General features: G+C 38.3%; 1 protein-coding gene across 6 annotated transcripts in view; it reads right to left on the reverse strand.

Annotated features, from left to right (window-relative positions):
* Positions 1-12,860, reverse strand: part of TLN2 (talin 2) — a 421,578-nt gene that overhangs the window by 145,917 nt on the left and 262,801 nt on the right. For all 6 annotated transcript variants that reach the window (XM_070421588.1, XM_070421561.1, XM_070421564.1 and 3 more), the window contains 2 exons: positions 12,659-12,763; positions 4,920-5,075 (listed from right to left, as the gene is read on the reverse strand). In XM_070421588.1, coding sequence (XP_070277689.1) covers positions 4,920-5,075; positions 12,659-12,763 — 261 coding nt within the window. The remainder of the gene's footprint in view (positions 1-4,919; positions 5,076-12,658; positions 12,764-12,860) is intronic.

The raw sequence follows: 12,860 nt of genomic DNA on the forward strand, positions 1-12,860 counted from the left end.
CCAAAATCTTATTTGACAAACAGGGTAAAAGGGCTCTCCAAGCTCAAAAGGTGAACTAGCTGGGGGCCTCAGGCCTTGAGAAGCCACATCCACTGACTTCTTGTGTTTTATTTTATACTAGAGGCCGGGTGCATGAAATTCATGCTTGGGTAGGGTCCCTAGGCCTAGTCAGTGATCAGGGCTGATTGGGGCCTTCCGGCTGCAGGCCAGGGCCTTCCTTCATTCCGTACCACCCCCTGGTGGTCAGTGCACATCATAGCAAGCAATCAACTCCGGGTCTCCCAGTCGAACTCCTGAGGGGACTTATATATATAGATCCCTTTATATTAGCCTTATATATATAGATAGATCCCTTTACTCCACGCTTGGGTGCTAGAGAGGCCCAACACTTGGAAACTCCAACAAGCAGATTTGAAAAGCCTGTTCTCTGTGGCGAAAGAAGCAGAAGAGGAAAGCCCAATAGAGACCTCGCTGGAGCCCCAACCCAGCTCCATAGCCTGGGCTGCGTTCACCGGCAGCCGCAGAGCAATGAAAGCCCAGGCTGTCCCAGTCCCTGCTCCACAACCCAGGCAGGCAGGTGGTTTGATCTCCTGCAGCCATGGCCAGAGTGAAACCCTGTGTCTCCCTGTCCTCCACCCAGTGCATCACAAGACTCAGGTCCAGTGGCTTCTGCCTCCCCGCAGAGGTCACCCAGCAGTAGCAGGTGGCCCAGGGAAGTGCCCTCCTCCCTCACAGACAGCAGCGAGGTCTGAGCAACAATCCCAGCAATGTCAAAGGAACAAAGGAGTCCAGAATAGCACAGCACGGGTTCAGAAAATGAACTGTCATTGCAACTAAAGCGCACAAAGATAGGCTTAGAACTAAATCTATATAAGGTGACTGATAAAGTAGAAAATTTAAATCAGATCATGAGTCTTCTAATATATAACCAAAATGTCTAGGATTCAACTGAAAATCACTATCTATATCAAGAACCAGGACAACTACAATATGAATAAGAAAAGATAATCAATTGATGCCAATACTGAAGATGAATCAGATGTTGGAATTCTCTGATAGAGGTTTTTAAGTAGCCATCATAAAAAATGTTTCAATCAATTAGAAATTCTCCTGAAACAAGTGAAAATATTGGAAAGTTCCAAAACATAAATGTAAGTAATTAAACAGATGAAATGAAAATTATAGAACTGAAAAATGCAATAACCAAAATAAAATAGTGTAGAGATGAGAGAGGATAGAATCAGCAAACTTGAATTTAGTCGATCAGAGCATTAGAGAGGAAATAGAACAAGCAGAGCTTCAAGGATCTATGAGACAACAAACAGCAAAAGATCTAATATACATGTCATCATCAGAATCCCAGAAGGAGAGAACAGTGTGAGACAAAAAAAAAGGAGAAAGTATTTGAAGAAATGCTGGCTGAAAACATGCCCAAAATAAAGAAGCAAAGCAAACCCCAAACAGAACAACCCCTAAGAAATCCACACCAATAACTTTTTAGAAAAATAACTGATTTCAGTGAAACAGGAAGGACCTAGAAGAAGCAACAGGAGAGCCTGGGCTGGGTGCTGTGGCTCACTGGGAAGTCAGAGAAAAGGGGGCCTTGGAGGCAGGGTTAGGGGGTGAGCCTGGGGTGAGCTGCTGCTGCCCATTGCTCCCCTGGTTGCAAGTCTCCTGGAGACTCTTAGAGTTTAGGATACATGCCTGTTGGGGAAGATGAGGGGAAGGGAATGGCGCAGGTGTGCTCCCCAGTGGGAGAGTGTGCCCACACCAAGAACTTTTGAAAACTAGGGACAAAGAAAAATATTTAAAACAACCATAGAAAAGTGACATATTATTGAGAAACAAACATACTATCTGCAAATGAACTTGAATGACAGAAAATTCTAATCTGAAACCCTGGAGGCCAGAAAGGAGTGGCATGACATTTTTCAAGTGCTAAAAAAAACAAAAACAAAAAAAAACACAACTGTACATTTCAAATCCTATACCTGTCAAAATTAACTTTCATGAATAAAGGGGAAATAAGAACATTCTGAGTTTTAAAAAAAACAAAACAACCCTAAGAGAATTTGTTGTTGGCTGACCTATCTTTAAAGAATGGCTAAAGGAGGCTCTCCAAACATAAAGAAAATGGTAACAGAAGAAGGCTGGAAAGTTTTAAAAGGGGAAGAACAGGATGGATAAAAATATAAATAAATGTAATTAACTATCCTTTACCTCATAAGTTTTTAAAGTTATAGTTTATGGTTGAAGCAAAAGTTATAACACCATCTCATGTGGTGTTCAATGCATTTAGAATATTTAAACAATAACACTTAAAAAGTGGGAAGTGTAGAGACCAAAATGGAAGGTTGGTTTCTACACTTTACTTGAAGTGGTAAAACAATGAAAGCAGTAGGCTGCAATTAATTTCATATGTATATGTTCACAACTAGAAAAATTATTAAGAACACCATACAGAGAGATATACTAAAAACATAAATAAATAAAAATGAAACTCTAAAAAATGTAACCCCCCAGGAAGGCAAGAAAAACAGAGGAAAAAGAAATAGAAGGGACAAACAAACAAACAAAAATTATAAAATGGTAGACTTAAGCCCTGACATAAAAAATTAGCTAAAAACTCAAATGGTCTAAACATGCCAATTAAAAGAAAGACATTGACAGGGTGGATTTAAAGAAATAAAAGAAACCACAACCCAACTCTATGCTCTTTATATGAAACACATTTCAAATATAACTAGACTACTAATAAAAGGATAGAAAAAATTTGACATGCAAACATTCATTTAAAATATGAGTGGCTATATTAATATAAGATAAAGACTTCAGAGCAAAAAAAATTTACTAGGAAGAAAATATGTAACAATAAGACAATTTCTCCGTTAAGAAGATAAAAGAATCTTAGATGTATAGAAACCAAACAATAGGGCTTCAAAATATATAAAGCAAAAACTAATAGAGATGAAAGGAGATATGGAGAAAGCCAGAGTTGCTGTTGGGAACTGACTGAATAACTAGACAGAACATTAACAAGGATACAGAAGACTGGAACAACACCATTAACTAACAGGATCTACCTGGCATTTATAGAACACTTCACTCAACAGCAGAATACACATTCTTTTCAATCACTCAGAGAACATTCTCCAAGAATGATCATATCCTAGGATATAAAACAAATCTTAAAATGCTAAGAAATAAAATTATACTTAATATGTCTTTGGCTGTAATAAAGTCAAAGTAAAAATCAATAACAGACAATAGGAAAATCTCTATAAATACTTGGAAATTAAATTAAGGCTAGGAATAGGAAGGAAACAAATATTACTTGTTACAAACATAAAACCAACCATATACTTTAATAAAAATAATGAAAATTCATTGTTTTCTGCTTGAGGTAGTTACTGAAATTCATAACTATGTAAAACTTTGTTTTTAACAAAGCAATACTTGGACCTCGTTTAAAAAGACCAATCTTGCTAAGAGGTATATGATAACACATAGCTGTCCTCTGCCCTACACATTCCTGCCTTCACTTTCCAATCCCGACCCCCACCTCAGACAACCATTTTCCACCCTTTTAAGCAGTTTCTTCCACTATAAGTCCTCACTTAACATCATCGCTATGGGAAACAATGTATAATGAAACAAAATTTACCAAAGGCTAATTGATATAAACCAGAGTTAAGTTCCTAGGGAATCTCATCAACGGTATAATGAAATGATGTTATCTGAGGATCTGCTGTATTTCTAAATAACATGTTTATATTAATTTCTTGATTTATCTATTTTAGAAACAATCCACAACTTCCTGCAATGGCAAATGAGAATGTAGTGCTCTAAGTATGAACACTCATTTTTAAGGGCCATGCAGGTACAGGTGTTACTGATTATAGGAGGAAAGAAGGTACATTTTCTGAAGATTTCTTCTAACTGTCATGAGTCTATCAATCGATGACCAACTGACATAACTGATTACTCCCTCCAAGGCCACTTCCTTACACCTTTCTTTTCTGATGGCCTACTATGAGCTCTTGCCTCAATGCCAGCTGATATTTCAAGTGTTCAGCAGAGCTGGAGGATAGTTGTGAAGAAACCGACAAATTTTAATTTTTTTTTTTTAAATTTCTCTTCTTACTCAACTTGCCCTACTAATTCTCACATGTAAGTATGACTATTAGTTAAGGCTACACAGTTAGACTCTGCTAAGAGCAAATACTGAGGTTGGGAGCAGGAGTTCAGAGGTCTGAAGGCTTACAACAAACACACTTCATATTTTCCATGTGTTTCACACTGGGCATTTCATCATGACCATGTCATTTGATCCCAGCAACTCTGTGAAACAGGTGTTGCTATCCCCATTTTACAGCTGAGGAAGTTCAGGCTCGTGAGGACAGGTGACTTGAGCAAGGTCACAGAGCTCAGAAATGACAAGCTGGGGTGGAATACCACCCCAAAGTCTACGCTACTTCTACTATACAGCATGTTCTCTTTCTAGGCAGGCGCGGCACATCTTGACCTCAGCAAGATGTCACGGTTCTTAGGAGCTTCTACAACAATCAGAGATAAAGGGCGCCTTTGGATGGGCCTCAGAGCATTAAAGTTTCCTTTTAGGGTATGCTAGGGATGGCATCAGGGACACAGACTGAGAAGCATCCTGTGAGTGGCTCTTCCTAGAGACATTCTTACTTAAAGCACCAGAGAGGAGGGGGTGGCCAAGGATACCCAGCTTTTATACATCTCCCTCAGTTCTGGACCAGTCCCCATGTCCACCCCATGATCTCCCACCATCTGTCCCTTTCTATACTGCCCGCGAAGGCCAGGTAAACCCAGTGGGCTTGTACTGTTTCTCCTGCCTCACCATATTACCCAAAGCCATGTGGGCCCCCTCGTTGCCCTCTGCCAGTCCCTACCAACGTGAAGCTCTTGGGCGAGGCTGCCCAGCGCTTGACCGTGGTGAGCGGCCACTCCTGCAGCACTTCCTTGGTCTTCTCGTCCACACGCATCACTGAGTCCTTGGTGATGCCCAGCAGGCGGGGCACCAGCTTGTTCTTGCCTTTCATCTTTTCCTGAAACAGGAGATACCAGGTCAGTGCTTTTCTTCTGAATACATCTGACTTTGCCAAATAATCAATGACACTGCAATGTTTTACCTGTGGTCAACTTACATACACTGTGTTTCAAAATAGGCAGAACTACCGAGTCTTAAAAATCTTTACTGATTATTAGTTTTAATAATTGTTTAAGAAACAGTAATCATGCCTATTAAATTAATGGATACCTACCTGTCACGCACACCTGAACAAATTCGAGATCAGTTAATAGCTTAGGAGAAACATACAGGTGAATATTTTTGTGATCACTGAGTGTGAAAGGACTCTTTATACCAAAATAAAATATATATATATATATAAAGGAAATGATTAACAGTTTTAACTACAAAATATAATGGACTTTAATATATCTAAAAAAGAGAAAGAGAGGTAGGAGAAAAAGAAAGAAACCTCATCATAAACAAAATGAAAAAGCAAATGACCGGGGAATAAATATTTACAACAAATACAAAGATAAAGAATTTCATATACGTTGTATGTGAAAGGTTATCATAAATCAACAATAACTAGCAAAGAACATACACAGAAACTGTTTAAAATAATAATTAGGTAATAAGTAATCAACAATTGGATAAATGTTCATGTATATAAGATGGCAGATTTAAAAAAAACAGAATTAAAGAAGATATGAAGGTGAAACACTGTTGAGGGAATTGAAAATGGCATAGCCTTTATAGAATAAATGTGTCAATAATGAACGAAAGCTTTAGAAATATTTCTACTTTTGACACATCTTGCTTTTAGAAACTTGTTAAAAAACAAATTATAAATGGATGTGAAGATTATACAGCAAGAAGGTTCATCTCGAGTTTACCACAGTGGAAATGAGAAATAACCAAATTTTCAACAAATAGGGATTTGAAAAATTATTGCACAAATAACAGACTACTCTACAACTCTTAAAATGCATATTATAGGAAAACAATTGGACAATATAGTTTTCACAATATATTATAAAATAAAAATCAACAGTTTGCACTGCATAATCCTAAAGCAAGTAAAATTTTAAGCATAAATTTTAATTTAAAACATTAAAAGAAAATTTTAAAAAGAAAATTTTATTATGTGATAAAATGGTGGCAACAATCATCGTAAGTTATTTGTATTATTTTCTTCTGCTTTTCCTTATTCCCAAAATTTCACCCAATACACATCTTTTTGTTGTCAAGGAAAAACAAACAAACTTTTCCAATAATATTTGCCGAAACCTAGTGATGACTACATCACGATTCCCCAAAGGATACATATACAAATTAGCACACACAAAGTGTGTGCATATATAAGTAGGTGTGAGTACAAGGGGACAGGCACTCAACACAGGGCAGGAGTGTGCTACATGTGAGTCTTTTCCATTAATTTTCAAAGCATCCCTTAAATGTTGGCATCATCATCATCATCCCTGTTTTGAAATGAAGGGACCAGCAACTTGCCCAAGGCAGATAGCAGTGAGTGGGAAAGCCATGATTAGGACACAAATTTGAATAACTCAAAAATACTTCTGATTTCAAAAGCAGACTGTCTACCACAGTGTACTTCTTCTGGGGGAAGCAATTAGAAAAAAGCAAAAAATGCCCCCTCCTAGCCTCCAAGGGCAGTTCATAAATCATCAGGTGGTGAAGGTCCCAGGAAGGAAGAGATAACAGCATCAGGAATCTGCGTGGGTGGCCAAGGAGTGGAGTATGCATTGCAAGAACCTCCCAATCCTGATGAAGGCAAAGAAGAGTCAGACTCTGTGCAGAGACGCCAGTTCCACAAGAGGTGAAATCGGTGCCCGTGGAGGATGCCCACCAGTCTAATTTGGCTTCAGGAGCCACACAGAGAGTTAGGTGGAGAGGCCCTGGGCAGCTGGTTTAGTCACACATGGAGGAATGAGATGGTCAAAGGGTACAAACTTGTAATTGTAAGAGGAATAAGTTCTTACAATTACTATAGTCAACAATACTGTATTATATACTTGAAAGCTGTAAAGAGAGTAGATCTTAAATATTCTCTACATAACAATAAAAATATGATAATTATGTGAGGAAGACATAACCTCATTGTGGTAATAATTTTACAATATATACATGTAACAATTCATCACATTGTACACCTTAAACTTCCACAATGTTCTATGTCAATTATATCTCAGAAAAGTTGGGAGAAAAAGATAGCTTCATCTGATAATTTTATATGAAGCCACTAAGGTGTTTGATAACATTCAGCACATATTCATTATAAATATTTCTTTAAAATGCTGGAATACATATACTTTCTCAAAGAGTATTTCAATCCTATTATCAGTATTCTACTTGATAGAGAAATGCTAGAGAGAAATACATAAATATTGGTATATGAACAAGTTACCCTTTAAAATCTTACCCTTCAACATTATTTTGGAAGTTCTGGAAAATGCAGAAAGATTTTCTTTTTAATTCTAAGCATTAGTTCAAGGAATAAAGGAACAAAATTATTCATTGCTATGATTGTTTATCATATAACAAGATACCAGAATCATTTCTTAACTATTTACTTTGAAATAATCACAGATTAACAGGATGCTGTGAAAGTAATACAGACAATAAAAAAATCAGATATAATAAGTGTGTATGAGGATGTAGAAAAATTGGAGCCCTAATACACTGCTGGTGGTCCTTTAGAAAATAGTTTGGAAGTTCCTCAAATAATTAAACATGGAGATAACATACAATCCAGCAATTCCACTCCTAGGCATACATATCCAAGAGACTTCAAGGCATATGTCCACAGAAAAGGTTGTGCATGAATGTATATAGCAGTATTTAATCCATAGGTGGAGACCCAAATGTTTATCAGCTGATGAATGGATGAACAGTGTTATATTCACCTTAGCTCCTGGCAACCACCCATCTTATTCTCTGTTTCTATGATATCCGCTTTTTAAAATTTCACATATAAGTGAAATCATATAGCATTTGTCTGACTTATTTCACTTAGCATAATGCCCTCCAGATCCATCCATGTCGTGGCAAATGGCAGGATTTCTTTCTTTTCTAAGGCAGAATAATATTACACATAATAATATTACACAGTGGTGATTTTTGTTGGTGGTGTTATGATCCATTTAATTCTTCTGCATGTGAATGTTGTTTTACCAACACCATTTATTGAAGAGACTATCTTTTCCCAATGTGTATTCTTGGCTCCGTTTGTCATAATATTATTGCTGTATATGCATGGGTTTATTGCAGGCTCTTGATTCTGTTTCATTGATTTATATCTTGTTTTTATACCAGTGCCATACTGTTTTGATTATTATAGCTTTACATTTTCTTTATTCATTGATGGACACTTACATTGTTTCCATATCTTGTCTACTGTGGATAATGCTGCAATGAATATGAGGATATCTCTGAGACAGTGATTTAATTTTCTTCAGCTAAATATCCAGAAGTAGAAGTGCTGGATTATATGGTATTTTTATTTTAACAAAAATTTTTTTGTTAATCTTCACACGAAGATATTTTTACATTAAATTTTTTAGAGAGAGTGGAAGCAAAGGGGAGAGGGAGATAGAGAAACATCGAGGTGAAACACATCAATCGGTTGCCTCCTGCATGCGCCCCGACCAGGGCAGGGATCAAGCCTGCAACCAAGGTACATGTCTTTTTTTTTTTTTTTTTTTAATATATTTTATTGATTTTTTACAGAGAGGAAGGGAGAGAGATAGAGAGTCAGAAACATAGATGAGAGAGAAACATCGATCAGCTGCCTCCTGCACATCTCCTACTGGGGATGTGCCCGCAACCCAGGTACATGCCCTTGACCGGAATCGAACCTGGGACCCTTCAGTCCGCAGGCCGACACTCTATCCACTGAGCCAAACCGGTTTCGGCCAAGGTACATGTCTTGATCAGAATTGAACCTGGGACCCTTCAGTCCATGAGCCAATGCCCTATCCACTGAGCCAACCTGGCAAGGGCTATTTTTAATTTTTTGAGGGACCTCCATACTATTTTCCACAGTGGCTGTACCAATTTACATTCCCACCAACAGTGTACATGGGTTCACTTTTCTCCACACCCTGGCCAGCATTTGTCACCTTTTATCCTGTTGATATAAACCATTCTAACAGGTCTGAGTCATTATCTCATTGTGGTTTTGATTTGTGCTACCCTGATTATTAGTGATTTTGAACCTTTTTTATGTACCTGTTGGCCATTCATATGTCTTCTTTGGGAAAGCGCCTATTTAAGTCTCTTCCCATTTTAATTGACTTGTTTTTTGTTGTTAAGTTGCATGAGTTCTCTATATAAATTTTGCATAGTAATCGCTTATCAGGTAAATAGTTTACAAATATTTTCTTCCATCCCATAGGCTGTCTTTTCAATTTATTTATGGTTTATTTTGCTGTGCAGAAGCTGTTTAGTTTATGCTTTTGGTGTTATATCCAAAATATCACTGCCAAGAACAAAGTCAAGAAGCTTTCCTCCTATGTTTTCTTCAGGAAGTTTTACAGTTTCAGGTCTTACATTTAAGTCTTTAATCCATTTCAAGGTAATTTTTATTAGTGGTGTAATGATCAATTTAATTCTTCTGCATGTGAATGTTGCTTTCCCAACACCATTTATTGAAGAGACTATCCTTTTCCCAATGTGTATTCTTGGCTCCGTTTGTCAAATATTATTGCTGTATATGCATGGGTTTATTGCAGGCTCTTGATTCTGTTTCATTGACTTATGTCTTGTTTTTATACCAGTGCCATACTGTTTTGATTACTATAGCTTTATAATATAACTAGAGGCCCGGTGCACGAAATTCATGCATTTGTGGAGGTCCCTCAGCCTGGCCTGTGCCCTCTTGCAGTCCAGGAGCCCTCAGGGGCAGTCAGACATCCTTAGCGCTGCTGCAGAGGCAGGAGAGGCTCCCACCACTGCTGCTGTGCTCACCAGCCATGAGCCCAACTCAGGGCTTCTGGATGAGCAGCACTCCCCTTGTGGGAGCACACTGACCACCAGGGGGCAGCTCCTGCATTGAGCATCTGTCCCCGGTAGTCAGTGTGCGTCATAGCCATTGGTTGTTCCACCATTTGGTCAATTTGCATATTAGCCTTTTATTATATAGGATTTGAAATGAAGCTGTGTGATGCCTCCTGTTTTCTTCTTTCTCAAGATTGCTTTGGCTATTTGGGATCTTTTGTGGTTCCATACAAATTTTAAGATTTTGTTTTCTGTGAAAAATGTCAATGGAATTCTGATAGGAGTTGCATTGAATCTGTAGATGGCTTTAGGTAATATGAACGTTTTTAACAATATTAACTCTTTTGATCCATGAACATGGGGTATCTTTCCATTCCTTTGTATTTTCTTTAATTTCTTATACTTTTAGGTGTATAGATCTTTCACTTCCTTGGTTAAATTTATTTCTAAGTATTTTTTTTATTGCTTTTTGATGCTATTGTAAATGGGGGTTGTTTTCTTTATTTCTTTCTCAGTGCATTCTGTATGATGTCATCTTATTTGCCTTATTTATCTAATTTATTCAGTTCATTATTTCATAACATTTAATTATTCCTGAATTCTCAGATGTACTACTTATAAAAGCATGCAAACTATATGGTCAAGTAAACAATATTTATGAAAATCACTTTAAAAAATAAAATGTAACTAAATAGGACCATTGAGTAAAAAGTAAAGTTAGTAGCATTTTCACTTTTATTATGTGATGGAAAACAAAATTATTGAAAACCAAAATTTGAGTATCTAATATGTATATGAAAGTTGTCAGTACTGCCTACCTCCTTGACCCTGACCTCACTACAAAGAGATGTAATTTGAAAAAAAGTGAGAAAAGGAAAGAAGGAAGGAAGGAAGGAAGGAAGGAAGGAAGGAAGGAAGGAAGGAAAGAGAAAATTCTATTCCTTTCTCATTTTTCCTTAAATACCTTTGTAACAGAAGAGTCTTCACTTGACCAAATCGTAAAGACCCTGTGATAACCAGATCTATGCTCTATCTCCAATTATCCGACTAGTCATGGACAGATTATTCTCAGGTGCTAAACTGCTTTTGGAGAAAAAATTTTGTTCCTGTAATTTTCTGTTCAATTTCTTCTTCTTTTTTTTAAATTAAATTTATTGTGGTGACATCCTATATAATAAAACCGTAATATGCAAACCAAACAGCGGAACCACCGATCTGTATGATGTGTACTGACCACCAGGGGGCAGATGCTCAATGCAGGAGCTGCCCCCTGGTGGTCAGTGCACTCCCACAGGGGGAGTGCCACTCAGCCAGAAGCCAGGCTCATGGGAGGCCAGTGCAGTGGCGGTGGCGGGAGCCTCTCCTGCCACCTCTGCTGCAGGCAGGCAGTAAGGAGCAAGGGGTCCTGGACTGTGAGAGCCCCAGACTGTGACAGGGATGTCTGACTGCCGGCTTAGGCCTGATCCTGGCAGGCAGAGATCCCCTGAGGGATCCCAGACTGCGAGAGGGTGCCCCCCAAGTGCATGAATTTCGTGCACTGGGCCTCTAGTTGTTTAATAAAATTATAGAGGTTTAAGTGTACAATTCTATAATGCATTGTGTGTTCACCATCCAAAGTCAAATCTCTTTCTGTCACCATATATTTGACCTTACTTTATAACTACATGTAGTTTACTGTATCCTATTTATTTCCCTAAATTTGCTGACCTATATGCATAGCACTGAAACTGACTGTGTGAAATCTGATGGAAAACAATGTAAATGTAAGAAATTAATTTCATATGTGAAAGACTTAAAAAAAAACCGTCAAAATAGATGGAAAGTGATGCCAATATCAGTGGACATGCTGAAAATTTAATTTCTGTTCCTGTGATAGGGATTACATTTTAGAACTGATCTGTCACCTGTTGCCCTACAAAATAATGAATAAAAATGAGCTTGGTCTTAGAAACAAAGTGATTCACCCATATGGTTTTCATTTGCAAGGGCTGGATATTTTCTGGTGTAAAACTGAAAAAGAAAAGGAAGGACTGAAATAGAGTATATGAGCTCAGGATGCACAAAGGAGAAATGAAGCTAACAGGAGGGTTTATCAGTCAACTTAAGAACATACCTACCAAGGGCCTCCCTCTGAAATTCACGGGTTGAGTTTAAAAGAACCACCTCTTTCCTTCTGTTAGGAAGACAAATCTGACGAGAACACATCTAAAGGTCACAGGAATCCCAGACCCATTTGCAAATATACATCTTCAGTTCCTTACTGACCAGAGGAATTTGATTGGGTTTGCAGTGGTCCAGGGCACTCTTGACAGTCTTAAGTGAAACATTCTCAGGGAAAAGTCATAATGAGCACAAGGAAACACACCCCTGCAATGACAGTGAGCCAAGCCCAGACACAGCTGCCGGAGGACCGTGGGCAGCGAGGCTCACTCAGCAGCCTCACAGATCATCCACTTCATGTCTCTCCAACAGCTAAAGTCGGGTCATTATTGGCCAGATGCTACCTCCGCAAATGCAAACCAACCTTAACAGCAAACACCCTAACAAAAGAAAAAGGTGTGACAAGAGCAAACACTCTCTCCACCACCCTGTCCAACTCACCTTCACCAGGAAAAAGGACACACCATACGTCCGGAGGGACCGGGCGAGTTTGACGTACTTGACCTTGGCTTCTATTTCACTCATCTCTCCACAGTTCTTGTGCTCCTGCGGAAGTGATAGTAGCAGGGACTAGTTATTGCAGCTCCACCAAGAGGTGGACTTGGTGAGAGGTAGTTACTAAATGTGGTGCATAGAGTGTGGC

This window comes from Myotis yumanensis, unplaced genomic scaffold, assembly GCF_028538775.1.
Source record: "Myotis yumanensis isolate MYYU_CA2020_CCGP unplaced genomic scaffold, mMyoYum1.0.hap1 SCAF_1, whole genome shotgun sequence".
In the NCBI taxonomy this organism is placed as follows: domain Eukaryota; kingdom Metazoa; phylum Chordata; class Mammalia; order Chiroptera; family Vespertilionidae; genus Myotis; species Myotis yumanensis.